This window comes from Emydura macquarii, unplaced genomic scaffold (assembly GCF_026122565.2).
Source record: "Emydura macquarii macquarii isolate MOO-44397 ecotype Brisbane River unplaced genomic scaffold, CSIRO-AGI_Emac_v2 contig_1644, whole genome shotgun sequence".
Lineage (NCBI taxonomy): Eukaryota > Metazoa > Chordata > Testudines > Chelidae > Emydura > Emydura macquarii.
Window position 1 is genome coordinate 3,547,777 of NW_027131781.1, and position 26,735 is coordinate 3,574,511.

The window sequence follows — 26,735 nt, forward strand, 5'->3', positions numbered from 1 at the left end:
CTCTGGAGAAGGTAACCACACTGTCAGAACTAAATACAAGGTAGGACAGATAGTTAAGCAGAAAGGGGTTCACACATTGTAGACCACTTAAAATGAAAAGGGCACTTAACACTTTTGCAGTCACAGGACAAAGGAAGGTTAGGAGACAGCAGAATGTTATAAATTGTTGTAATGAGCCATAAAAGCAGTCTCTCTGTTAAGTTCATGATTTTTAGTATCCAGTAGAGTTATGCATTTAAGTTCCCAGGCTCATCTTTTGAAGCTGTTGTGTAGGTTTCCTTTGAGGACAAGGACTGAGAGGTCAGATATAGTTATAGCTTTGTGAAAAGTGTTTGTCCATAGGTGATAGGGTGTTTTTGCATTTTATCATTTTTCTATACGAGTTCATTCGAGGGCATTATGATCGTCTGGTTTCACTCAGTTTTTGTTGGGGCAATTGATGCACTGGATGAGGTACACCAAATGTTGTGACCAGCATGTGTAAGACCCATGGATCTTGAAAAGTATGTTGTGGGGGTGGGGGAAGTATTAATCATCATAACAGTGGAGATATGTCTGCATGTTTTGTATCTGGTGTTCTGGCAGGATCCGGTGCTGCTTTGAATTTAAATATAACAGTTAAACTACTTCCTATTCTTTTACCACTGCAACCTTTAATCTTTCATATTTTATGTAGAGACTGTGGTGGATCTTAGGGAATAACAACTTATTAAGAGGACTACAGGTAAAGCAATAGTATGGAATGCTATAAATAATCAGAGGCTAGCTACAAAAATATATACCATATGTGGTAAAAGCTAGAACTCCTGCTACTGGCTAACCAAGAAGCTACTGTATTATTTGTTAATCTTTGTATGGCAATGTGTTTATGGCCATTACATGAATTATCTGTGATCACAGCTACCAAAAAAGCACTCATTTGTGATCACTTTGGAATAAATCTGCTTGGATATTTGCCATTTAAAATAGCTGACTTTTGTCAACAAAACTCTCTAGTGTAGACCAGGCTTTCGGAATACAGTACTCCAGATTCCCAGTCCTGTACTACAGACTTTACCTTTAGAAATAGGCAAACTCCAGATTGTTAGCTAATTGGCCAAAGGATTTGCAGTGTTTAGCTATAACACAAGGAGCATAAGCCTGAAAATATGCAGAGAAGCACCACATAGACTCAGGTAAGTTTTTATTCAGTCTAAGCAGTAAATGAAAAACAGATACTTTTTGGAATGATAAAACATTTGTGGAGAGTGTATTCTAGCATTTGGGGCACGGCATGGGAAATCAGACCTCTCACAATCACTTCTCAGCTTTGTCACTGATGCACTGTATAATGGTGAAGAATTCACCTAAGAAAATCAAGACAAGTTTTATCTATAAAATGAGACTTGCCTACCTCCTACATATGTTGTAAAGATTCAAAACCTCATTTTACAAAACCCACTGGATATTATGGTTTGTGCTAGGTATGTGTGAATTACTTGGAGATTTTAATCTCATGTTACTAAGTGTTTGGTATTCTTTGCTAGGAATCTACTAGGAGGTTCCTCTAAAATTAATGAAAAAAACATCCCCAGAATAAATAGACAATTACATGGACTCCAGCGGTAGCACAGGGTTAGATGTTTAATTGCAGTGATTCTTACTCACATCCACAATATTAACTGCTTGCTGTATTTGGAGCTGGAAAATAAGGACAGAGGTCCTACCAATATGGAGTATTTTCACCTTCCAAAACCTTAACTAGAGATAACAAGATCAATTTCCTGTCATTACAAGATGCAGAATCTGGTCATTCATGCTTCTTAGTTTCTCTAAAAACCCTATAAGATAGCCTCCATAAACTTCACAAGTAATATATTTGAATTGACAATAATATATATAACATACAATGGATCCAGTATGTATAGTCCAAAAAATGCATAGGGAAATAACCCAATTAGGGTTCAATTTTGCTTTAGTTGAAGCATTTTACGATTACAAAGGCAATAAAATTGAGCCCTTAATTGTTTAAATGATCTAATCAAGGTAATACTATTTTAAATGGTTTTACTTTGGCTTCTTACTTCTCTATTAAAACTAATAAAAACCCTTCAGTGACCATACTGTGGCATGACATCAAAATTCAGCTTCTGTTCACAAAACTAGATCTTCCACTACTGTTATTTGAAATGCATTAACAGTTGTGAAAATGTGCTCTCTTTCAGGTCTGGGCACTTGTTCTGTGCTGGGAGAAACTGTCAAAAATTAAACTTACCTGCTCTGCTTTTCAAAGCATATGAAATCCTTGTAATCAGAGGAAGGGGTGGAAAAAACCTCAAGGAATTTAATGTTTCTCACTGCATTTTGATGTGATCACACTTACATAAGTTAATATTTTTCACTGATTTTAAAGGGATGAAAGAATTTTATACCAATGCACAGAAACAACATTTTGTACTTTATGATTTTATCATTTGGGAGTAACAATAATAGCTAGCTCTTATGAAGCACTTTTCATCATAGATCTCAAAGCCCTATGTAAAGAAAAAAAATTGGTACTCTTTCAAAAAATATTTATATGATACAATGCTAATTAAGGTTCTAAAATATTTTATTTCCATGATCAACTCTGCTTTTCAGAGGCTTATAACTTAGCGATCAAAACTCATTGCACAACAAAATTTTGCACACAAAGTCTCAACCTAAGTGACAGTTTTGTTCACAATGTCTGAAGGGGATATATTTGGCCATTTTAAAAATAAAATCCAATTCATCCAATAATCATACTTTATTTTATGTACAATCTTAGTCATTGTGGAAACTGTAAGACAGAAAGGTAAATTAAATGACTTGTCCATGGTCAGATCAAGTCATAAGCAGAACAAGAAAAAGACCAGTAGTCTAGGCTCTTACTTTTGTGATCTAATCATTACATAAACTCTAGAAAGAGGAGAAAAATAATTCTGACCACTTTCAAGATAATTTTGCTTCTTTTAAGTTCATACTTTCAAACAGTCTGATTAAGCTTCCCTCTACACCAAGATCTTTTTCAGGTCAATCTAGTTAAATACGTATTATTTCAGAGCCTATGAAGCTCAGGAATAAAAAAAACCCAAAACACACCTGAGCTTTGATGAAAGACTAGTCCCCTCCTAATTGGGTCTTGCTGCAGTTTTCCTACAGTTGGGAGATCCCAGCAGTTAATTTCAGAAATCCTCAATATCTCTCCAAAAGTTATTATCTGGTGGTCATTACTGACCATCCTTGCCCTGCAGTTGAGCACACCTTTGGTCTACACAAAATCAGGTGCATGTTTCCAAAATTGAGGCTGAAATGGACTTCAGCCAGGCAACAGATGGCACTACCACTACTGTCATGTTTGTTGGTGCTGAAAACTGAACATTTCAAAACTAGTCCATGGGCTGCGATAGCCCTCTCAACAGGGCTTCCTCTTACCTGTTGGGGCAAAAGATTCAACAAGTCTACTGAAGCTTCAAGTCTCAATGCTTAACCAAGGGAGAAGTGAGAATCTCACCAAGTGATTGAGGCGCCAGATTGTGTCTTACACACTGATCCCAATGAAAATGGCCCATTTTTGATAAAGTCACTCATATGCAGATACAAGTCAGTGTGGGGTTTCACTATGAGCTAAATACCAGTGGAGCCACTACTTTGCTTTGCCAGCACATATTTGGCGCCTCATTTCAGAGATCTGCCTGGCAAAAGGCAAATACCTCTTATTGGTACCCTAGGCTCCTCCACCCCTTAATCCGACAATAGGACATACTACAATCAACAAAGTGTTCTGAAATAAGACTGCAAGGCCTTCCTTGTGACAAGCCTTCATTCGTAAAGCCAGACTACAGAAGTGTCTCCACAATGACCAGAGCTGTCTAAAGAGAACATTGCCCCTCTTCGGATTTTTTTTATTTCAGTCTCTTGATACCTCAGTCGTGAAATGCTGCCTTTGGAGCAAATAGCTGCTGTGGCATGCAGAGACAAGAGGTCCCAACCAGGGAGAGGTGTGTGGGTGCCATGTATCTTAACTACAATACCTTTTGTTTAACAGGTGTCCCTTGTCCTGGCTCAGAGTATGGGGTGGCACGAAGAAAACAGGGGTAACAGGGACAAGGCAGAAATCAGATGGTACAATAAGAGGCACATTGGGTGGTATGAGGAGGGATGGGGCAGCCTGCCTAAAGATGAGACAGGCCCAGCTCCCTTATAGGCACATGCACCCCCACCGGCTACGGCGACCACAGAAAAAGGCCCTTCCATGTCTCTCGTAGGGCCACAACTCTGCATCTCTGCACAGCTCCCCACCAAGCTGGGGGGACAGAGAGCTGAGCCCCACCACGTCAGGGCTGCAGCCCATGCGCCCAGCGAGTAGTCCCCCATGCCTCAGTCATGCTCCATTCCCCACAGGACTCCACACCCAACCCTGCTCTGATAGGGCTCGGCCCTTTCTCCCCTAGGAGATGCCCCCCACCCCATATCTCCCTCAAGCTCTAGGTATCCTTCCACATATCCCGACCCACAGCCCCCCACATGGCCTCTGACCCCCCCCCATACCCCTACAGCAATTCCAAATCCTCAATCTCCCCCCCAACCCTGACCGCAGTCCCCCCACATATCCCCTACCGCCCTCCCCAGACCCATAGCCCCCCGCCACGCCCCTACAGCCCCCAAACCCGTACCCAGAGGGCCATATCTCAGTGCTCCGACCCCTCCCCCCAACCGCCCGCGCGCCACCTGACCCCAGCCCGCTCGCCCCCTCCCCAACCGCCCTCGCGCCCCGCGCGCCGTTCTCCCTCAACCGCCCGCCCCTTCCAAGCGTCTCCCCACCCTCGCCGTTCCCACAGCCCCCTCCCCCCGGCGGCCCGCGCGCCATTTCTCTCAGCGCCACCCGCCACCCCTCAAGGCCCCGCTCCGCGCCCCTCCCTCTCGGTCTTTAGCCCCGCTCCGCGCCTCCCGCCCCACAGCGCCTCCCCCAGGCCCGGGGGGGGCGGAAGAGCGCTGCGCACCCCGTCCCCACCATGGAACCGCCGCCGCCGCCACTCCTTCCCCATCAGCCACCAGCAGCGAATGCTCCTCCGCTCGGACTCGGGCTGTCCCCTGGCCGGCTCCGCCGCTCCCCCATTGGCTCCCGCCGCCCCTTGCCCACCCCATTGGCTCCGGCAGCCAGCTGCGGCGTCGCGGTTGGCCGATCCAGGTGTCAATCACGGCGGAGCCCCCCACGAGTACCCGCCTCCGCAGTTATCAGGTTAGTGTTAGCCGCGGTGCTGGCTGGGGCTCGGGATTCCAAGCGGAGCTGGTTGAGCCCTCAAAGTCCCTCACCGCGCTGGCTTTGGGGGGGTCTCCACTGGTGTCAATACAAAAGAGGAGCTGAGCAAAGGGAGAGACTCCTGCTAACCAGGGACATGGACATGAAGAAAAGGATCCACTTAGAGCTGCGGAACAGGACGCCCTCAGATGTAAGCAATGCAAAAAAAAAAAATCCCTCCCACCTTTTGCGGGGTGCATTAAAACGATTACAAAATGTAGGGGTGCAGTTGTAATGGTTAACGCCCGTGCCAGCCGCTGCTGCCCTTGAGGTGCCTACCGGTATGTGTGTGTCTCTGTGCACCCCATTTGGGGTGTCCAAAGGCGCACGCGTTATGGTCTGAAGGAAAACTATAAGCTGCTCCTGAGTCTGCTGGTGTGAAATGCATTCAAGGGGCTTGCAACGCATTAAATGAAAATAAGTTGGTGCTTCTCTCCGGCGGGTGTAGTTTGCAAATATTTGCCGCGGGTGTCGGGCGGGGAGGGACCGGGAGGGAGTTGAAAATGGTTTAGTTTAAAGTGCGTCTTCATTTCTTTGCAGTGATCAGGCAAGAGAGACTGGGGAGCCATATTTGTAACTTTGTAGTCCTCATGAACGCGCCCTTTCTCTCTCTCTCCCTCTCTCCAGATGCTGAGAAGACAAAAAAAATAGGATTTTAGAACAAAGGTCCATTGCTTTTTAAAATCTGACCCAGCTGACGGTATCGCAAGCTTTGAATAAAAAATTGCCCAAATAAATCCACTCTCCACCCCCCTCTCCATCCACACACACAAAAAGGCTGGATGTTTTTTCCCCCCCCTTTGGGGCTGGACTTAGGTTGTTGTTCAGCGTCTGACTGAATAAACGAGAACAAGAAAGTTTGTCAGGACAAAAATAGTCGGTGGCTGGGTTGGATACAAATTATGCAGACCCGGGAAAAGCTAGTTCCCCCTCCTCGGTTTTGTGTTTGTCTTCGACTCGTCCGGCAGCGATTGCAATAGAAAGGCCAGCGGGGTGGGGGGAACCCCACTTAGGAAGACCACTAAACCTCTCGCCAAATGCACCCAAGGAGAAATTAAGGTGGCCTCTGTGTGTGTGCGCGCGTGTGTGCGGGTTCCCCTGTGCTGGGATTTCGGTGTTTTGTGCTGCGCAAAGGTGACCGGTTTCGTCTCTCCTGTAAGCAGCGGGGTGTGGGATCCTTGCAAGCGCCTTTTGGAGGCGGTTTCCTAGGCTGGGCGCCTTGGGAACTTTAGTGTAATAACACACGGAGTAAATAGCCAGTCTCGGGGGGTGAGGAGCCCCCTAAAAATCGACCCCCCCAAAATCTGGCCAAGGGTTTTTAGAAGCGAAGAGAGAGGAGGTCATTACATAATGGCTTAAATACTAACGTAGTTCGATTTTTTTTTTTTTTGGGGGGGGGGGGGAGAGATGGGTCCCTCTTACAGACCGGGCTGCTTTGGAGGGAGCTGGACCTAGAGAGGACTGGATGAAAACATACTTCCCCCGAAATCAAAAAGTCTGTATCGAAGGGCGGGAGGAGGGTGGAAACTGCCCCCACAATTTTCCTCTGGCTGGTAAAATGTCTGACGGACAAAGCTGGGCAGATTTACGTAACCGGCTCTTTAAACTTTAAAAAGTGTTGGGGGATGGAGGCGGAGGGGGTGACAGTCGTCTTGAGCTGGCGAGTGGGTCAGGCACCTTGCCTTGAATACAAGCAGCAACACCTATTAATAAAAAGTGGTGTGTGTGTGTGTGTGTGTGTGCGTGCATGCGTGTGCAGGTTGCTGCCGGAGTGGGGCTGCCACTGTGCTCCCTGGTGTTGCACTCGCTGTGTGTATGTGCGAGCTCGCTCAGTGCAAGAGGGCTTGTTGTTGTTTGTGAGAGCTGTGCAAAGGGGACAAAGAGCAAGCGGACTTGCTTCCTCATGAGGGGCCCCCGTCCCTAACATCTCTGCCGGGGAGATGAAATATTCCTCCCTCCCTCCACGCCATGCAATCATTCCCGACTTTGTATCCTCGCGTTGGCAGCACCACAGTAAACCTGAAGTAGGACAAGGCGCCATGTTTTTTTCCATCGAGCTGCAAAGGAGAAAAAGGCTGGGTATGAAACGAAGGCTATTTATTCTTTAGGATCCGTGCGAAGGCACTGCAGGAGGGAATTCTTAAAGCCACCGTCGATGCAGTTAGCAAACACGCCTGGTGTGTGAAATTCTGGAGGGAGGGTCTGTGCGGGGGGGTTGCTTTACATTCATATGTGTTGCAAACTATAAACCGAGACGCTTGCCTAGAGCTGCAGTTTCCTAATGATGATGATGATGATTTGGTGGGGAAGGAGACGTGCTTAACGTTTTGTTACAGGACAGGTCGTGGAGTGGTAACAATCAGGCGGCTGAAGCAATGGGGCGCAGTCAGGGCTCGCTCTGTGTGTGTGTGTGTGTGTGTGTGTGTGTGTAACATGACTGCCAGCATTCAGGTCTGCCATTTTGTCACTGTTGTCACTAAGGATGGGGGGAGGGGAGGAAGATGGTTTTTAAAGAAGATTTAAAAAAAGACCTTTTCGCACGATTCCCAGCAAGGTACCCCCAGTGTCTTCTAACCCGCGTACGGCTGATGTGGCCGGGTTCTTCTGGGCGGGGGGAGGCGTCTGTGTGGCTGCAGAGTGGAGAGAAATCCCACTGGCTTGTTTGTTTCTCTGCAAAGGCGGCTCTTGCAACGTGGAGGAGCCTGTATCTTTAAATGGAGCGTTGGTAGCTGAAATGGAACGTTGTGTTCGCGGGCGTTCTGCGGCGCGGTGCCGAACGTTCGGAGGAGGCTGGAAAGTCAGTCGCCCCCTCGCACCAGCCTGGCGCACCTGGCTGGCTGCGCCTCGCTTCTACACCGCTCGTCAGAGCGGGCGTTAATACCAGTTCGCTGGTGCCCGTTGTCCAAACCCCGACATTAGTTGCTTCACTGGAGCTGGAAGAAGCGAGCAGACACAGAAGGTCGTTTAGGTAGTTTTTCTGATGGCTTTAAGATGCCTGGTGCTGCTCCCAAAGGGAGGGGAGCACATTGATGCATTGGGAATACGCCTTCTTCGTGGGCAGCCCACGGCCCTACGGGAAGGTATGTCTCGGATTTTTCCTGGATTATGTCGTAGTTACAGCCAGCGCCGCTTGAGGTTTATCAGCACTTTTCTTCCATGCGCCCCAATTTTAAACCCGGATGCAGGCCATACAGATTTTTCTCCAGACTGCTAAGTGCAACGTTTTAGCAACGATAGTTCTAAATCAAATTTGGTTGACTTTCCTCCCTGTGCTTTGGATGAGCAGAGAGTAAAATTAAGAAACCTTCTTTGATTGGAGTAATGTTCCTTTGGACTTCTAGAATTCAGAGCTATGGTGGGTAAAGAAACATTGCCCCAGTATGGTCAGGTCGTAAAATGTTAGTTACCTAACATGTTACCTAATGCCATCTGTTTGAAGCCTTTGGATTCTGAGAATGAGCTCTCCCATAGCAAATGTTATAGTTACAATTGTTCTGAATTTCATTATGCATATTTATTTTAAAGACAACTGAGGAAAAAGAGGGATGGAAACAATGCTTGTTGGCATTGCTGTTTATACCTGCCAAATCCGAAGGCAACCATTAGAATGTGGGCCCAGCAGGGAGGCTAGTTCATGTGCATCCACCCTCTCATATCATGGAGAAATGAGAGTACAGTTTGGGGCCTGCCACTCTCCAGAATACCCCTTGACATCAAATTTAGTGAACATGTGTCTTTGGGCCGTAGATAAAGTGGCAGACTGGGTTTTAAAAGTGATTATTGCTTGTACCCATCCACTGCTTGAAGCAGATTGTGTCTGTGTTTTGGTATAGACTGAACAAATTAAATTGATATTTTATTAGTCTGTGACCTCTTGGTTTACATAGGTAAAGATAATGCAGTATATTCAGTGAGTAACTCGCAGGTTAACTGTTTCCAGTACATATTTGCACTATAAAAATAATAATCCCAATGGAACAATATGACCAGGTACTGCTAAAATATGGATTAAAGTACCATTACAAGAAATATACTCTGAAAAATTGGTCTTTTTTTTTTTTTTTTTTACAAAAGCAAAGTTGATTGAGCTGAAGCTTTTGAGCCACTTGTGCCTTGGTATTGCAGCCCATGTGGTATTTAACATATACTAATGTCAGTTCCTTGCCAGGATTGAGGTTTTGCAAATCAAGGGTAGTAGTGAAGCATTATATCAGAATTTCATCATCTATGTGGGTTTATGTTAATATTCTGTAGGCTTTAGAGAGATGTAGTAGAATTCTCGTTTGGAATACTGCTTAATACAGTGTAACAGAGCCAGTTACTTTGATGCTGTTAAATCTTCTAATCCTGTAGGTTTATATACTTTTGTTTAATTAATATGTATATTAAAGTATTTAATAAGGTGGAATGCACAGGAGCCCCATTTTCCACCCCTTTATGAATTTAGAATTGGTGAAAGGTGCCAGATTGATAGAACCTGAAATTATTCTTCTATGTATTATATGGTTGGTAGCTGTGTAGTTTTTCCCACTGGAATTTTCTCCCTTTTGTTCTGTATACACTGTGTGTTTAATGTTGAGAAGGTATTTCATATGATAAGCACATAAGCATAGATGTGTATCTTACTTATGATACTAGTTTTCTGTTGTAAACACCTGTCCACTTGGAATTGAACAGATTATTTGACATGCATTGCTAAAGAGCCATCAGATGGCAATGTAACTACTGAACTGTGTAGAAGAAGATTGTGTGGGCAGATTTTTGGGCACTTCTTGTTTGTTTGTATAGTATATAGCTTAATTCATTAGCTAGATACAAAGGCTATAAAACAAATGATCAGTTTTAAAGTTCTGGTGGGCTATGAGACACAGATCTTGCATATGTTTTTGAAGTTGTGCTGAAATGTCTTTTATAGCTCTAAAGCATTAAATTGTTGCTAATGATTGTTCTAAAAGGGACACAATAAAATAAAAGTTAATAATGCCTCTGGATCCTGCTGCCAAAAACTTCTGCTAATTTTATTTGTCTGTTCTTCTCTCTTGTTGTGTGAGAAAACTTACACAAACAAAAGGGAAAACAGTGAGAATGATTATTCAGAAAGTCCTATGGAATACAGAAGGTAAACTAAAATACATCTTTCCCCTCTATTCTTTGTTTCTGTGCTAATTGTAATAGTAAATGGCTTAAGTAGGTGTCTCTTTAAATGCTTGTATTATTGTAGTAAAAGCATTGTAATAATCCAAGTTAGTGTCTTTATTTAAATTTTACCTTTCCTGTGCTGAATAAATAAAAAATGGAAGGTACTCTAATCATTTTATGCAACTGCTAGCAGCCTCTCTGAATTTGTGACCTGCTGCTATTCTGCTAAGTTCTCAAAAGTGTATATTAGGGCTATATATCTCTGCAACTATATGGCTAGATCACCACAAGGGGTGTTTTAGTAAAGTGAATACGTTGCTTTGTACTGGAACAACTGATACTGGAAACAGGCAGGTCTGGAGGAAACATGGTGAGGCAAATATATACCTCGTTTGATCTAGAATAATGGATGAGAGTGAACATGCACAGAATTTGTGTGTGAGATCCATAGAGCTGTCTAGAAATCTTTTTTTCCTTTTTCAGATTGACGAGGTAAGCATGTGAAGGGATCTGTGAACATACAAGCCAGAAACTTGCTGCCTAGTTTTCTTATCTGTCCATAATGTTGCCATTATCTGATGGATTTTCTAGCTTTTTCCTTTTTGTTGCTTAATCTGACACTTCACCCTCAACTGCTCAAAATTCCCCTTAGGCTATCCGTATCTCAAATGCAATCATACTTATGCAAGGTGTAGGATGATTCATTTGTATACAGAACAAGAAAACATCATCTTGAAAAATAGTTCTCTTCTGATAAAAGGAATCAGAAAAAAGGTAGCTGAGCTTTAGTAAAAAACCACCATGTAATGGTATAAAGAATTGCATGATGTCCCATGAAGAAATAACAGGGGATCCTGTCCTTTGCCAGAAGTTTGGAGGAAAAAAAAAAAGTAACATTACAGGAAGAAAAACCCGCTAGTACGGACTCTCGAGGGCCTAGGTGATGTGACTGACTTAAGCCTGAGTCTGCAGATCTGGCTGTAGTGCAGGTTATCACACAAAGGGTCTGCCCGTTGATTTTCATGATTCTATCATCTGCAACACTGCCCTAATTATGCACCAAGATGTGCCAATTTTGAGTTTAATCCTCTGGACCTTCAAAATGCAAAATTAGAGGCAATCATTTAGGGCCTACAGTAAAAGTACACTATTCTCCCCCTCTTAATTCATCTTGAATTCCTAAGGACTATGTTCTCTATGAATAAGTACATCTTTAAAGGTATTGAATTTGTAGTCTGAAGGATGATAGCTGCTTTTTTTTAACTGATATATGTACTGCATCCCAGGTAGAAATGATCATAGACATAACCCATATTTATCATTCCATCTCTCTGGATAAATAAGTACATTTTTAGTGGAACGGGAGAGATCGGGGAAACATAAGAATTGGACCCATAAAAATGTAACTACTTACGTGTCAAGTGTGTGAACACTTTCAAGTGATTTTAAGCAATCTAAAGCTTTGGTTATGAGTGGTGCTATGAACTCAACATTTCTGGTTTCCCAGCCAGAATCTGTGGTGTAGGTAGAGGTGTGTTTGGAATTCCATGTGAGATGACTTTGGGAGGTAACAGAATTGGCACAATCTGATGCTAACATTGAAACTTTTGCCATTTGAAAAGCAGTCTGTGCTGCATCCTTCCCCCCTCGCCCCCCGAATGTGGCAGCTCTCACTACACTGTCTGATTAAACACCTTGGCCAGGTAAAATGAAATCACCTTTATACATCGCTAGGTATGATTACTCCCTCAGGAGAACGGTTAGCAGTTGCTCTCTGCTGATTGGCCTGATTGCAGTTGCTGGTTGTTACTTGACTATTAACTTGTTATTGTTATAACACAGGAACCATTTTCTTCCTCCCTTTTGCCATACCATTCTTCAAACAACATTTGTAAATTCTTATTTTCTGCCTCTTGCCTAACTCACTAACATTGCTTTTCACTCTTTCCTGCTAGATTCTTTCTCCTCCCCCCCAATTATGGGTTTCATCTTCCTTCATGCTTCTCTTCAGATACATTGTGTTTCTTCTTCTTTTTTTTAAATAACTCTTTGGACTTAATCCTGCAGACTGAGTAATCTGAATGAAATCTAAACAAGGTACAGGATTGGCTTTACTATCAATCTTCCTGTCTCTTCTTCACTTCGACCTGTATAACAAGGGCCACAAGGCTGACTCATTATTGGAGCATTAATTTGTCAGTTAAAGTGGCCTGTCAGGCACTCCCACTCAGTTTCTCTTCCAACTATTAAAAAGTCTAGAAACAGCATGTCCCAGTCAATCTGCTGGGACATTCCACTTACTTGGTACTCAGCAGTTACAGCTTTTCAGACAAGGTATTGATTTAATATTAGTGGTTAATGTGCTAACATTCTTAGGAAACTTTTCTTTGACTTAAAACATGAAATAAATTTCATGCCAAGTTTACGAGAGTAACGCATACGATTGCTCTCGTACTACATGCCCACAGAATGCACCCTTACCCCCCTCCCCCCAATATGTACAGCAGTCTAGCTAAATGTTAACTTGGAATTAAACCATTTTTAAATTAGGTATACTGTGCACAAGGTATTTGAATGTGTGTGGTGCTAAGATTATTTAATAATACCTAACATTTCTATAGTATCTTCCATTGGTGGACCTCAAAACGCTTTACAAAGGAGGTAAGTATCACTATCCGCATCTTACAGATAGGAGATGTGACTTGCCCAAGGTCAGACAACAGGCCATCAGCAGAGCCAGGGAGAGAGCTGAGGTTTCCCGAGGCACAATCAGTGCCCTATCCACTAGGACATACTGCCTCTAGGAAAAAGAGATGGAAGTAATCCTCAGAATGGCGCCCCCCCCCCAAAAAAAAGGCATTTGAAAGTCAAGCAGTCTAATCACTTCACTGTCACTGTTTGGGCCAGGCCCCCTCCGACCAAGAGCATTTTAACACAGTATTACGCAGACCTCTGTGATTCAGGGGCCAAATTAGTGATCAGTATTACCCAAAAGAGCCCCAGTAGTGTGAATTCATTGTTTCATTTACTAATATATATTATTATTCTCACAGCAAAATGACCAAGTATTCTACAATTGGTTAATAACGTAGTAAAAACATCCTGATTGGTTAGTAACTTAGACTGGTTAATAACTTAGACTGGTTCCAGGGAGGATGGGGCTAGGCTGTTCTCGGTGGTGGCAGATGACAGAACAAGGAGCAACGGTCTCAAGTTGCAGGGGGGGAGGTCTAGGTTGGACATTAGGAAAAAGTTTTTCACTAGGAGGGTGGTGAAGCAGTGGAATGGGTTACCTAGGGAGGTGGTGGAATCTCCATCTTTAGAGGTTTTTAAGCTGAGGCTCGACAAAGCCCTGGCTAGGATGATATAGCTGAGGTTAGTCCTGCTTTGAGCAGGGGGTTGGACTAGATGACCTCTGAGGTCCCTTCCAACTCTAATATTCTATGATTCTATGATTAAATTGCACAGTGTGTTGCTGCGAAGAGCTGTGGGAGACACATTGAAGAGCCACTTGCAGCTCATTAGCCTCTGTCTGAGTATCGCTGCTCTGAGGCTTCTGTGCTGTTTATATAGGTAACATTATAAAACAAACCAACCAGCCCGTCTATGTGCCTTTGAATAAAAGGGCTTCCTATATTTTTATTTTTATAAGTATTCTCTGACTTATTGATGAGCATGGTGCATAGTCTTGTGTATATACAGGTAGCTACAGACATGTTTCACTTGGAAGCGTGCTTTCATGTGACATGATACATATATTTTTAAGGAAATCCCACTAAAGCCATAGATTGGTTTGTCTAGAAGTTTTGGATGGGAGGTGCTGTGTAGTTAGTCCCAGCAATTTTGATTATAGTGTGTACACCATAAGCTTTCTACCTACCTCTCTCCTACCACTTTCCTATTTCTTTTGAAACTCCAGACTTTCTTATCTTCACTACGCAAGCTTAGTTCTGACATCTTGTCTTTGACTATCTGTGTATTTGTTGGTTTCTGGGCTGATGGTGACACACTGCACAGACTGTTATTGAGTGGAAATTTACTGATATTGGATCAGATTCTCTGCTCCGCTAAGGCTGCTTTGATGTCATAAAGCAACTTTAAACCCAATTCAACTGGCTAGCGAAGAATTATTTCCCTTATGTATAGGAACCTTTTGGTAGAGGTGATGTAATGGTTTCTACTCCACACCCTCTGCAGGCCCCCAGGCATGGGGTGTGGTCAAGGAAGAGGGGGGCATCGCCAGGATGCAGCCCACATAAAATAGAGCAACTTTCAATCTGCTCCATCTTACACTGTGGAGCCCTGGTATGCTGACGTCCTCTGTATCAGAACAACACAAAGGTGTTTTAAACCATAGCATGCAGCAGCACATCTCAGGCAAGTCCAGAGAATCAGAGCCATAACTTCTGTGAAAAGTGGCATCTTGAAACAGAAAAGTGCAGAAAAGTCAATAGAGAGACTGACCCTTCACTGTCATTATAGATTCTTCTGAGCCACTTACAAATGATAACCTGTAAATCCTACTCCTGCTGACTTTAGTCATTCAATCTGAATCATGAACTCACTTTCCAGGGGTTCTCCCTCTATATTCACATTGAACAATTCAAGAGCAAAATGCTAGACTGGTTAAGATTTGGATAATTGTTTAGAGCTAAGGTGTTGATGTATTGTATTTTTTTAAATTTTAGTTGACCTAATAACAGGCAAGCTGGGTTTTTTTTGTTTTTCTTATTAGTGAATTTATAATGCTTAAGTATTTTCACAGTGGTAAACACCATAGTATTCCTATAAAAATATATATATTTTTAAAAAAGCTTGTTAAAAGTGCACTAGAGGGTAGTGTTGTGGTCTTTGTGCATAGTCATGTACTCACAACTTTAGTGAAGAGTGAAGTAAGCAGAGAACTGTGCCAACATGAGCCAAAAATTAGTGAGCTCTTTAAAAGTACACCTGCTGAAATTGGTTTTAGTAGCTGGAATCAAATAAACACTACAGGGAACTTCCAAGCAAAAGGATGTGTAGGTGTTAGCATGTTAAAGTTGGATAGGGCTGGACCATTCAAAGACCACCCCAGATGGAAGCTTTTAAAGTCCAATGTTATATTTCACATGACCTTTGTGCAAAGATTCAGAATTCCAACTCAATGAATAGGTGCCAAGTGGATGAAACAGCTTGATGTGAATGGGTCATTTTTATTTCCAGTGCTGTCTGTGGTTTCATTAGTTCAGCATTCATGAACTCAGCAGCACCAAAAGTGTACATATTACAACCAGTCCTAGTGCGCTGGTGATTTCCGTCTTTGTTACGATTTGCACCTATCTTTTAAATTTAACAAAAGGTGTAATCTTAAAATCTACCTGCTTTAGGGGCACTTCTGAAGTTAGTAGAACATGAACCATAGTGAAGGTGTCTTTGGGATGCTCTGTCTATTCATACAGGTTTCATAACTATAACTGAATGCCTTGCAGTTATAAAGCATATATGTTAGGGCCATTCAGAGTGTCTCCTCTTACTGAGATAAGGAGTCAGCCTCTGCCAATATAATTCTTTAGCACCCGGGCTGTTAGCTGTCCTGTTCATACATCAAGATGGGAGGAGTACGTGGTGGATGGCTCCCCAGAAGGGAAGCATCCCACCCCGATATGTAGAGTTCTCTGCATTTGTGTTGCATAAGAGTGAGTAGGCTCTGAGCTAGGCAGTCCCATAGTCAATTTTCTTAACCGTTTGTTTAAAATGCTTATTATATTTGCTGCTAAGTAGGTGAGTAAAATCAGTTTGTTTGGTTTTGTCAAAGGCCTGGAGTAAGGCCTTGTGGTTGAAATATCCAAGTGATCAGATTTATCCTGATTCAGATAAAAAACAAATCTTTAGTCATATGTCATGATTAGGGGTCAGGCGGGTGGGAGGGGGTTATTTTTTTAAAAGTGTGTGTTTTGGGGGCAGTCCCAGGTATCACAGCTCTTCTTGTATCTGTTGACAGTTTGGTTAGAAAAATCTCAGGTTTAGTCTGGCCCAAAAGTCTCCTTTTGAGACACAGAGCAACACCAGAGGAGTAGCTGAGGATGACCCAGTTGTAAGGGAATCCCCAGTGGCATAAAGCCATACCACCTGTTCCCCCACACCTACTCCCTCCATGTAGGTGGAATGCTAGAGGGCATGGTCAGAGTATGCTGAGCCCTGACAAATCCTAAGAGGTGCGTCCTAGTTGGCATATATTATAACAGCGCAGTAGCTACTGTTACTTGACCTGGCTCCTGGCTGCCCCCAAGGGTGCATAAAGGGTGGTAGAATACCTCTCTGCCACCTATCCTTAGGTATACCAAGCAGACCCTATGCACCTCTGAGGATCTACCCCTAAATTCCCAATGTTTTCCAAATGGTATGTGTGCTGCCTATGGTTTCTTTTTGACAGATTCAAAGAGAGAACAACCTTTCCAAACATCTCTTGGTTTCATTTTGGTTGCTGGTTTAGAGCAGGAAGTGCAGAGGTTTGCATAACTGCACCAGGTTTGCAAAGCTTCACAGCAGATGTAGCTTTAGTGCAGTGTATTAAATAGGCTGAGCACTCAAGCATGTCCTGATGCCACATTCCAGATCGTATCTGAAGTGAACATCCATAAGAATTTAATCCTTTCTGCCAGGGTGTGGCAAAAGTAACTTAGTCTTGTAAATGCTAGAAATGTAAGGCTCTTCACTGTCCATTTTCCTTTCCCTCACTTTTCTGCACAGTGCATGGGCTAAGTGCTAAGGATGTGCCATCCTACCTTCATGACCCTTATGGGCAGTTTAACAAGATTCCCCCTTCTCCAACAAGCCCAGGTTTTCAGTGTGAAGCGTATTGTGTCCCCCTGAATGGAGATAATTGCTTTTGCTTGCGGTGACAGACTATGCCAGAGAAGGGTTTGTTGCAGTAACGTAAATTGGAGTGAATAAACTGGAAGGCTTCTGCCAGAGGATCCGCAGGCCACAGGATTGCTGATCTGGAATTGAGTGCTGAAGCGAGAAAGAAATCTGATATGGCAGCCTAAAATGAGGGGTGAACAAAAGTTGCCTCCTGACCACCATTGACGATGAGTGATATGGGGTCTTGCAGGGACAGGACTTTCTGCCAGGCCCAAAAGCTAGGAGGGAAGTGCTCCTGCATTTGGGGAGAAATAGAGCTGCTGCAGCTGCCTCTAAAGAACTGAACGAGCTCCCATTTCTCACAGACCCTTTTCCTGCCCTCCTCACGGCTGGAGAGAAGTGAGCACCTAGCACTGAGGTTAGGCAGTGGGGGAGAGGAAGGGACGCCATGCACTTGCTAATCCCAGTAGGCCAGGCGTTGGCCAAGAGCATTGTGATGCAGAGGTAATGTGCTGCCCCTTACTCTACGGGAATGATGCCCTTTTCCTGACCCAGGGGAACCAAATATACAGGAGAGGATTTAAATGTGTGTTGCCCTGATAACCTACAAGGTTCCTGCCTCCAACATCAGTGGGGTGGTATGGCTGAATTTAATCCTTGGCTTTCTACTAGTAAATTTGCCATTAAACTTGTTTAAATCGGAGCCTGAACTGTGTGATTTTTTTTTTTTTTTGTAATACCATTTAGGTGTTTCTTCTAGTCTTGATAATCTGTCATGGATTATAGTTCAGTGACAATCGCTGGCAGTGCCTGCTTGCCTTTGAACCATCGCCCTGTGCTTGCAGGAGTGAAATTGTAGGCTCCTTAGGGCAGGAACCTTGTACTTACGGCACTAGATAAACGTTGACAATATAAATGTCATAAAAGCAGTGGAAAATACTGATGTATGTGTCTATATTCTATAACATATGTACAAATTGGTATGATAGTAAGTATATTTGTTTTTCAGAGAAGTAAATTGACCTATGTTAGGATCTCTGTTGCCTGTGCAGAAAAGCGAGCAAGGAGAAATATCATGCCAGGTAAACTGTGCAGAGAATGTGTAGTAAAAGTTGGTTATGAATGTCCCCATGGAATACAGCGCCTGCATGCATTCAATGGGCTGTCGTTAACTCAGGAATGAGCGGTGTCCCACACTGCACGCTATGGCTACGTTAAGAATGCCGCATAAGCAGTGCTTAGCTGAATACAGCTTCGTACAGTATCTGTACGAGAAAACAGATGGAATCCAGAGTTATCAAACATGGATTGGTGCCAGGGGTGATGTAATCAAAGGCACAGAGACAGACAGGACACGCTGTAATCCATAGTTAGGCATCCAAAGTGGATGGACGGTAATGTGATGTCAGTCTGCAAGAGTTGAACACCAAAGAGAGGAAACCGGAGTGGCCACCGAAATAAGCAAGGAGTGCAGGGTGCTTGTTATAAGGTGTCAGGTGAGGAGGGGGCAGCGACCTATTTGTGGTTCTCGGAGACCGCACAAAAGCAAGGCTTGATACTAGCAAACCACAGAGCAATACGCAAGGAGCCATACAACCAGGAAGCACCTGGCACAGCAGGTGGCAGTTTGGCAGGCCACAGAGGGGCAGAATGGGGAAATGGAACGTCTAGAGCTGGCCCCTGGGGCGTAGAGACAAGATGGAGCCTCAGAACCTGTTCTGTGTCTGCACATGTTGTCAAGATACTCAGACAGTCGCAGCCGTCATTGCCCTGACCCCCCCAAACACCCTCATGTGTTGCAGTCAGAGGATTTAAAGATCCGGTCGCTATGCCACAGATCCCAAGGTACCAGGCTGTATATCCGCCTCTCCTGACATAGCAGCATATCCCTGCAGGTCTCTTTTCAGCAGTTTAGGGGTGTGACCAGCTGTTCAGGCCGTTGATTGGTCATATGAGACTGGCTCATGCACATGATCCATCTTTGATACAGAGATGCTGAAGGACAGTGTTATCTGGGGAGGTTGCAGCTGCTGTTCTTGCATTGTTTCCCATAATGCATCAACTTTTTGGGGGTGGGGAGCGTGTGGCATGCCCACCCTTCTGTGCTGCGCGTGGGCTGAGCACGGAGGGTATGCTGCCTTGCTATACTGCAGGAGGATACACACACAGTGTGATCTCTTAGAACAGTGTTGCACAACTTGTACCTTTCCTTCTATCTAGATTCTCCTACTCGTGGTAGTGGGCTCCAGTATTTTACTGTGTTTGTGCCTCCTGCAGTGAACAGAACAATTGGAGCCTACAGGACTTTGCGTGCTGGGGGTCTCCCATCTTTTACACAGCCATGTAAAAATGATCTCTGGAAACTTAATTCCACAGTCTAGCTTGTGCCTCTCCTCAAAGATAGTGTCTTCCTTAGCTTGACTGAACTGCAGGGTTCCAGGAAGACAGTTTTGATTCAAATGTGATATGGCAGCTCTCTCGTTCTGAATTCAAAATGGTTAGGGCCCGTTCACCATGTTCTCAAGTGTATAAGGAGCCCTGTAAAAGGGGTTAGGGTCTGAATGGCTAATGCTACGTCCGTAAATGCTTATCTGCTTTGTTTTATTGGGGTGAAACAAAAGTGGGGAAAGTCCTTTTTGTGAAAAAGAAGAGCTCCGTGACACACTCGGTATGTTTAGCGGGAAGTGTGATAGGAGTGCTTTGTCTGAGGCCGGTTTCCACAAAGCAACCCAGATTCTCTTAGAAAATAAACCAGTGCAAAAGGACTGCAGTTCTCCTTCCTGCCTTTAGGTGGTTTTCAGATACTCTTAACACGAGTGGGTTCTTATTTGCCCATCCACGAACCTTTTCATTAAACCTGGCTGTTGTCAAAGAATGTAAATACCTAATAGTGTCAGTTATTCTACCTGGCCCATTAGCCTCAGTGGGCGGGAGTGTGCAGTGCCCAGCACCTTGGGCTCCAGTGCTGATTGGCTCCTTCGGCCAATACGATGTGTTAGGTATTGTCTATCATCCCAAACAGGGCCCTCTTGTGGATGGGAGGTCACTGTCAGCCCTCCTCAGCTGTGTGGGACTCTAACTAAAAAAGTGATATGCTCTAGAGAAGGGAAAGATGACAGGAGAGAGAAATAAGAGAGAGAGGAGTGGAAAGGGGAAGAGAGGAGAAATGTACGTATGTGGGAAGAGAGTCAACTGACACGGCATATAACACCTGTGGAAAATTTGCAGGCTGGTTGCGTCAGCTGCTATTTGTTAAATTCAGAAGAAAAAATAATGCGCAATTTATGGTTTCATGCAGCCATGTTCCCTGGGTCCCCTTGTGTTGTTTTCTATTCCTATATATTTAATGTGGCTAAGCCGGCATGGTTGTAGGATCCTTCACTTGTGAATTTCAGAATTATCTTTAACTCTGGGGCTACAGTGTCCCACTAACAAAATTAGTTGAATGAAATTTCTCTCTCAAAGAAAAGGGCTAAGATCCCCAACGAGGCTGCTGTACGGCAGCACAGGACGCCTAGCAGTTAATGTGTCGAGGTGAAAAACTTGCACTTCTGAAACAGCCAAAGCCAGCAGACTGCAGTTTTCTAAACAAGAACCACCCAGACGTCACCGAACTTGCTACTGCTCATTCTCAGTCACTTGGTGACTTTGCCTTTGTCATGGAGGCAGTTTCAAAGTCATCTGTTGGAGTATCGAGGGGGGAAGGTAGAGGAAGTGTGGCAAATGTGGGGTTTTGTTGTTTTTAAAGCCTACATGGGAGCAGCAGTGGGAGAGCTGGAGCTGATAGCAGCCGGGTTTTTGTCAGTTTCTGAAATGAAACCCCAGGCATGCTGGCTCCTCCGCTGCCATCTCTGAGCTGTCCTCCCTCCTCCAGCCCCCTTCACTGCTTCTCTAATGCCTCCTTTTTGAGGTCGTCTCATCGCTCAACTGCTCTTCTGCCTGCCCAGCAGCCAAAGGATGAGGAAGAGTCTCTAGATTCCTTCTCTCTCTTGCTCAGCTTCAGACTTAAACACCATTTTCCCTTTAAGTGGGCTGCAGGCCAGTTCAAAAGCCAGATCTCGCCCCTAACCTGGGTGGCCAGCTCTTGAAGCTGGGGGCGCTTTCCCTCTCTCTCTCTCTCTGCCTGGACTCTCACCTTGGCACCCAAAACTGCCGTCCCTGTCACACCCAGCAGCTTCATAGCCTTCTGCCAGCTGGATCCAAACTGACCTCCTGGAGATTCTTTACTCCTGCTGTGCTTTGGGGTGGTGAGGCTGCAATCTACAAACATTTACGGGGGAGATGGGCTTGCCCAGCGAGCTGATGGGGTGGGTGGGAAAAGGGGCCCCATGCTCAGCCTACTAGACCTTTCTTTTGCCTTCACTCTTAGAGGGATAGGAGAGAGTCCTTTTAAAGGTGGATTCCAAAATCGCCTAGTGGGCAGGTGGGTTGGCTGTAGGGGATAGACAGGGCAGGCATAGGCCTTCTGCCCTGCTCAGCAATGACCGGTCTGATAAAAGGAAAATCTGGGCGTGTCTCTTAGGAGTTTCTTGCTTGGGTTTGAGTAAGGAGAGCCCTTTGAAAAGCATGTGTATTTATGAATTGAACGTAGAAACCTCTTTAATTTAGGACAGGAAGTGAAGATTTGTAACATTAGTCTGAAACTGCAGGAGGAAGTAGGTAGGCAGGATGTAGCTACTCAGATTGGAATTGGCCTAGTGACTGGGGTGAATTCTTTTGAAAAACGACATGATTATTTTTAAATGAGCACAGTTGACTACAACCTCCATTTTACTTGTCTGCAAGTTGGCATCTCAAACCATTCAGTGTTTATATTGAGCCAGTACACTAGCCCTGTGCTGGAACAGAGCTTCCATCACTGCTTTATGTAGGAATCTGGTTGTTTGAGGGATTTTCTGCCTGTGGATTTGTCCTATCGAGATACTAACCACACCCCACCTGGTACCTTGAAGTATTGTGGGAAAAGGACATGCCTGTTGAACACTTCTTGGTTTGCTTATTGGTCCTGCCTTAATTTTAAATGAAGGTGGGTTCTTTTAAAAGGTGAGATATTTTATATAGGAAATAATGCACAAGTTTATTTAATGGATTCTTCTGGTCTGTGTTGGATTCTTTTGCAAAACTTGTACAAGGACACCTGCATGTCATAATTCTTCTGCAAAAAATTGTGAGGAGAGACCTAAAAATTGCATTTCCTGTGAAAACTCTGATTATTTTCTTTCCCCCCCGCATCACTTGTACGCCTTTCTCATCTTGGACCTCCCTTCACCCGCATGGAGCCCCCCCTGAATTCAGCACATAGAATTCATTGCAAGAATGGAGACAGTGATTCAACAGAAAGTGGCTTTAGCTATATAGTAAAGCTGTTGGATGCACCCAAGCTATTGCATCACATTGACTTTAATCTTACGATGGGATTACTGCAATAGCCACTTTCAAAAAAAAAAAAAGTAAACATTTGCATATTAACTGCCTCATGTATGCAAAGAACGGTTTCCTCATCTTCTTAACTCTGTGGTTCTTGCAAACTTTCATCCTATCCCCTTTGCTTAAAAAAAAACAAAACTCTCAAGACTTCTCAGGTTCTGTGTCACAGCAGGAGATTTGTCTAGTGCTGAGTTCAGAACACTGCTTTGCCTCCAGCTCTTCTCCCACTCCCCAGTTTCAATGGTCTGTTGTACCCTTTGACTAACTAGATCATGCAGGGCTCTGTAATGCAGTCACAGGGATGTGTTCTTCTCTCAGTGCAGGAAGACTTGCTCTCATAACGTGCCCGTTGATAGGGGAGTATTTGCGCTCTTTATTCTGGCAAAATGGGGGAGGATTTACTGTAGATTCCTAACTATAGTGGGTCACGGCTCATGACGGCAGGCAGCTAGAACTCTCATTATGTGTATGCTGCTAGTGTTTCTACCAACAATGTACCTGAGTGTGGTAAGATTGCATGAGGATTTTGGTGAAAAATTGAACTGTTTTATTCTTTAATCATTGCGATGGGGCTTTTTGGTTTTGAAGGGATGCTTCCTTGCTTGATCACAGAGCTGTGCCATTTTGAAAGTGGCACCTTCCTAAGGTCTGATCCTCTGCCAGGAACCCACATAAAGTAATTTATCCCATACACAGGTGCGAGGTTCCAGCTGCAGCAGGAATGCCACGCTTTCATTGAATGGGATGGGGTCAGCATTTCTCAGAATCATGGAATATTGGGAATGGAAGGGACCACAGGAGGTCATCTAGTCCAACCCTCTGCTTAAAGCAGGACCAACCTCAGCTAAATCATCCCAGCCAGGGCTCTGTCAAGCTGGGCCTTAAACACCTCTAAGGATGGAGATTCCACCAACTCCCTAGGTAGCCCATTCCAGTGAGACCATATGATCAAATCCTGCGTTCTCCTTTTCCTCCTCTCTCTGTTCCCCTTCCATCCGCCTGCAGGTGGACACTAGAGAAGAGCTCCTTGCCTGCTCTCTCTCTGTGGTGTAGGGGAAGGGGAGGGTGAGACAGAAGAGACAGGATCCATACATGCTCTGGTGACCACCAAGAGGGCATCAGGCTATATCCACTACACCTTCCCGTTCCAGAAGCATCTGAAGCCTGCCTCGTAAACTCTTCAAGAAAACACCTCTCCCTGTGGGGAAAATCTTGCCTTCGAACTCTCCAGTCCACATAATACTGAGGGAGAGAAGATTTCCAAGAGTACACAGTGGATTTAGGGTTACAAGTCCATGGAAAGTCAGGCTGTCCCCAAAATGTAGCTCTGCACAGTATTGGTCAGTCTGTTTCACTTCTCAGGAAGTATCTCAGCAGCCAATGGTCTAAAATTCAAGTTTCCTCCTTTGAATAGCTTATGATAAACGGAGAGAATTTCTAAATGCAGAAGATGGTATTTTAAATGACTGATGTCTTGCACTGACGGGCCAGAAGTTATCAGAGCTGTAGGCTCTTTTTAATGAAGTCTTGAATATTCCACTATATTGTTAAAATGTCTGTGGCAGTAACTTTGATGAATAGTTGTGAGGAACTACTAGTAAATCACGTAAACTAGTATGAATGCTATAGACCTGGCTCTAAGCCATTTGCAGAATGCCATCTGTATTCAGGTTTGCTTCATTTGTTCTTCTCTAATAATCATGTTTGTGAAATGTAGCCAAAATCCATCATGAGATGTTCAACTAGCATTGTAAACAGCACTGCATGTCAGAAGATGGAAATAATCATTATCTGGTGCATTTGCAGATGATCAAGTAGAAGAGGAAGCTGTTGTATTAGCTTCCATAGCTTCAGTTTTATTGTTCTTTGCTTGTGAATTAACTGTTTAAACATTTATATGTATCTGACTGTGGGATAACCATTTTAACACGTTTGAATTTTGTCTTTTCCAGGTTAAAGAGCTAGTTCTTGACAACTGTAGGTCAAATGAAGGCAAAATTGAAGGACTCACAGATGAGTTTGAAGAGCTGGAATTCTTAAGTACAATCAACGTAGGCCTAAGCTCAGTTGCAAACTTACCAAAGTTAAACAAACTTAAGAAGGTAAACAAAGTGCCACGTGGTGGTCTCTCTTTATATTTTTTATATTTTAAGTGTGAAATAGATGTTCACATAAGAACGTCCTCTAACCAGCTCAGTTGTTTTGTGACACAGGTTTATACTAAAATCCCTTTCTTTTTTCTGGTCTGACTCCTAGCTCGAACTAAGTGATAACAGAATCTCAGGAGGACTGGAAGTATTGGCAGAAAAGTGTCCAAACCTCACGCATCTAAACCTAAGCGGCAACAAAATAAAAGATCTCAGTACAATAGAACCTCTGGTGAGTTAATGCGACAGGGAAAAGTGCTTTAAGGATAGGTGAAACCCTTAGATTTATATAATGGTTCTTTGACAGGCTATGTGTGTGTGGGGGAGGGGGAGAATGTGATTGTGAGCTTATTCCTAGCTGAAAGAACTTGTGTTGGTGCTCAATGCCAACCCTTCCTGTCTGATTGTACGTGACCACCAGTCCCTTACCGACTGACAGCCCAAATAGGCTGTGAGGTTTTCCACCTCTGATGCTTGGGTGTAACTGAGGCAGGCTGCAATATATTGGCTGGGTGTGTGTGATAATGCCTCCCTCTAGTGGCCAGTCCTCATCAGTCAATATGCATCCATAGAGTGAGGTGGGGCGCGGGGGCAGAAGGAGAGACCGGCTGTGGTTTAGGGGGATTTGTAGTGGGATACAGAGTCTTTAGTCCTTAAGCTGATAGTGCAAGTCTAGTGCAGTCACTAGCAACCCAAAAGTGCTCTGTGGTGGCTGTTCACTGGCCCGTACCATGAGTCGTAGGTGGGCTCAATCCAGTTTCTGGTGGGCATTTGTTGACGTCACAGTCCTCTTTCTCTCCTCACCCCATTTGTATTCGAGACTAATGAGCACGCCTGTTGCTTAAAGAAAACCCAAGAACTGCAAGGGCCAAGGTTTCCATCGCTACCCTCTCCTCTCCAAAACCCACAGCTCCCAGCCCTGGCTGAGAGTGGATGGTGGGGATGTATGCACGGCAGCTCACTGTACTCCACATCAGCAGTGCACCTATAAAGGTCACACTCCTGCGCGTAGTCTCCACCCCCTGTGGAAGGGTGACAGGCAGCTGTCAGTCACCTCTGTGCACTTTAAAAGTGGGAATCATTTTACACTTCGGTGCAGCTCATCAGGAGGGGATAACTAAGGAATTGTTTTACAGTATTGGGTGCCATGGATCTTGTCCCTCAGCCCCCCTCCTCCGCTGGAGAAAGTTGGGCTAACAGGTCCCAGTTTGCAAACCTGTGGGCTGTTCTCTACTCTTCCATGGTCTACCACTAGTCGTGGCTAGCTTCTAGTCACAGAAGGACCTAATTGCCTGGCGCTGTCCTGTTGGCAGAGCTCGTGCATTGCCCTGGCAGCACGATCTTGTAATGACCACCTCTTCTCCTGTTGGACCCCTTCGGATGGGCCTCATCTCTTGTTTTCATGACCCATCAGCCATTGGGTTAAAGTCGATCAGATTAGTTTCAGAAAACAGCCGGGTCCCCTCCACCTCTTGCCCTTATAATACTGTTTGGTGTCGTGTTTAGGAATCGTGCTGCAGAATCAAGGGCCATAGCCGGCTTTATCGCCAAGCCTTCGCTCTCTTTACCCCATTAATAGCTTTCCATGAAAATCTCACGCTATCCTTAACTTAGTCTAAACCGGTGGTTCTCAATCTATTCCAGACTAGGACCCCTCTTGAGGCTTCTCCTATCTCACTGGGATCCATAGCTAGCTATACGCAAAAACCCTTCATACTAAACTCTTAAAGGGAAATCTTTCATAACATCCAAAGCGAATTCTTAAGCCACCACCCTTGTCTTTTATTGTGTTTGGTTTATACGTGCTATTGCTTTCTTTTCCCAGCTAAAACTTCTGTGCTTCTGTATAGAAGCTGAACCCCAAGTGTTTCATCCTG

At 44.3% G+C, this 26,735-nt stretch overlaps 1 protein-coding gene and 1 long non-coding RNA gene across 3 annotated transcripts in view; one reads left to right on the forward strand and one right to left on the reverse strand.

The window, feature by feature from the left end:
- Positions 1-7,970, reverse strand: LOC137158007 (uncharacterized). Its single transcript, XR_010921271.1, has 3 exons — positions 7,834-7,970; positions 5,582-5,932; positions 1-29 (listed from the first exon to the last, which is right to left on the reverse strand). It is a non-coding gene; the product is annotated as an uncharacterized lncRNA (long non-coding RNA).
- Positions 5,263-26,735, forward strand: part of ANP32A (acidic nuclear phosphoprotein 32 family member A) — a 26,814-nt gene continuing 5,341 nt past the window's right edge. Inside the window, exons 1-3 of one of the 2 annotated variants that reach the window (XM_067555500.1) lie at positions 5,263-5,453; positions 24,664-24,813; positions 24,968-25,090. In XM_067555500.1, coding sequence (XP_067411601.1) covers positions 5,400-5,453; positions 24,664-24,813; positions 24,968-25,090 — 327 coding nt within the window. In that variant the 5' untranslated portion in view covers positions 5,263-5,399. Of the gene's footprint in view, positions 5,454-8,151; positions 8,383-24,663; positions 24,814-24,967; positions 25,091-26,735 lie in introns of those variants that run through there. The other variant, XM_067555501.1, reaches the window with a different exon arrangement.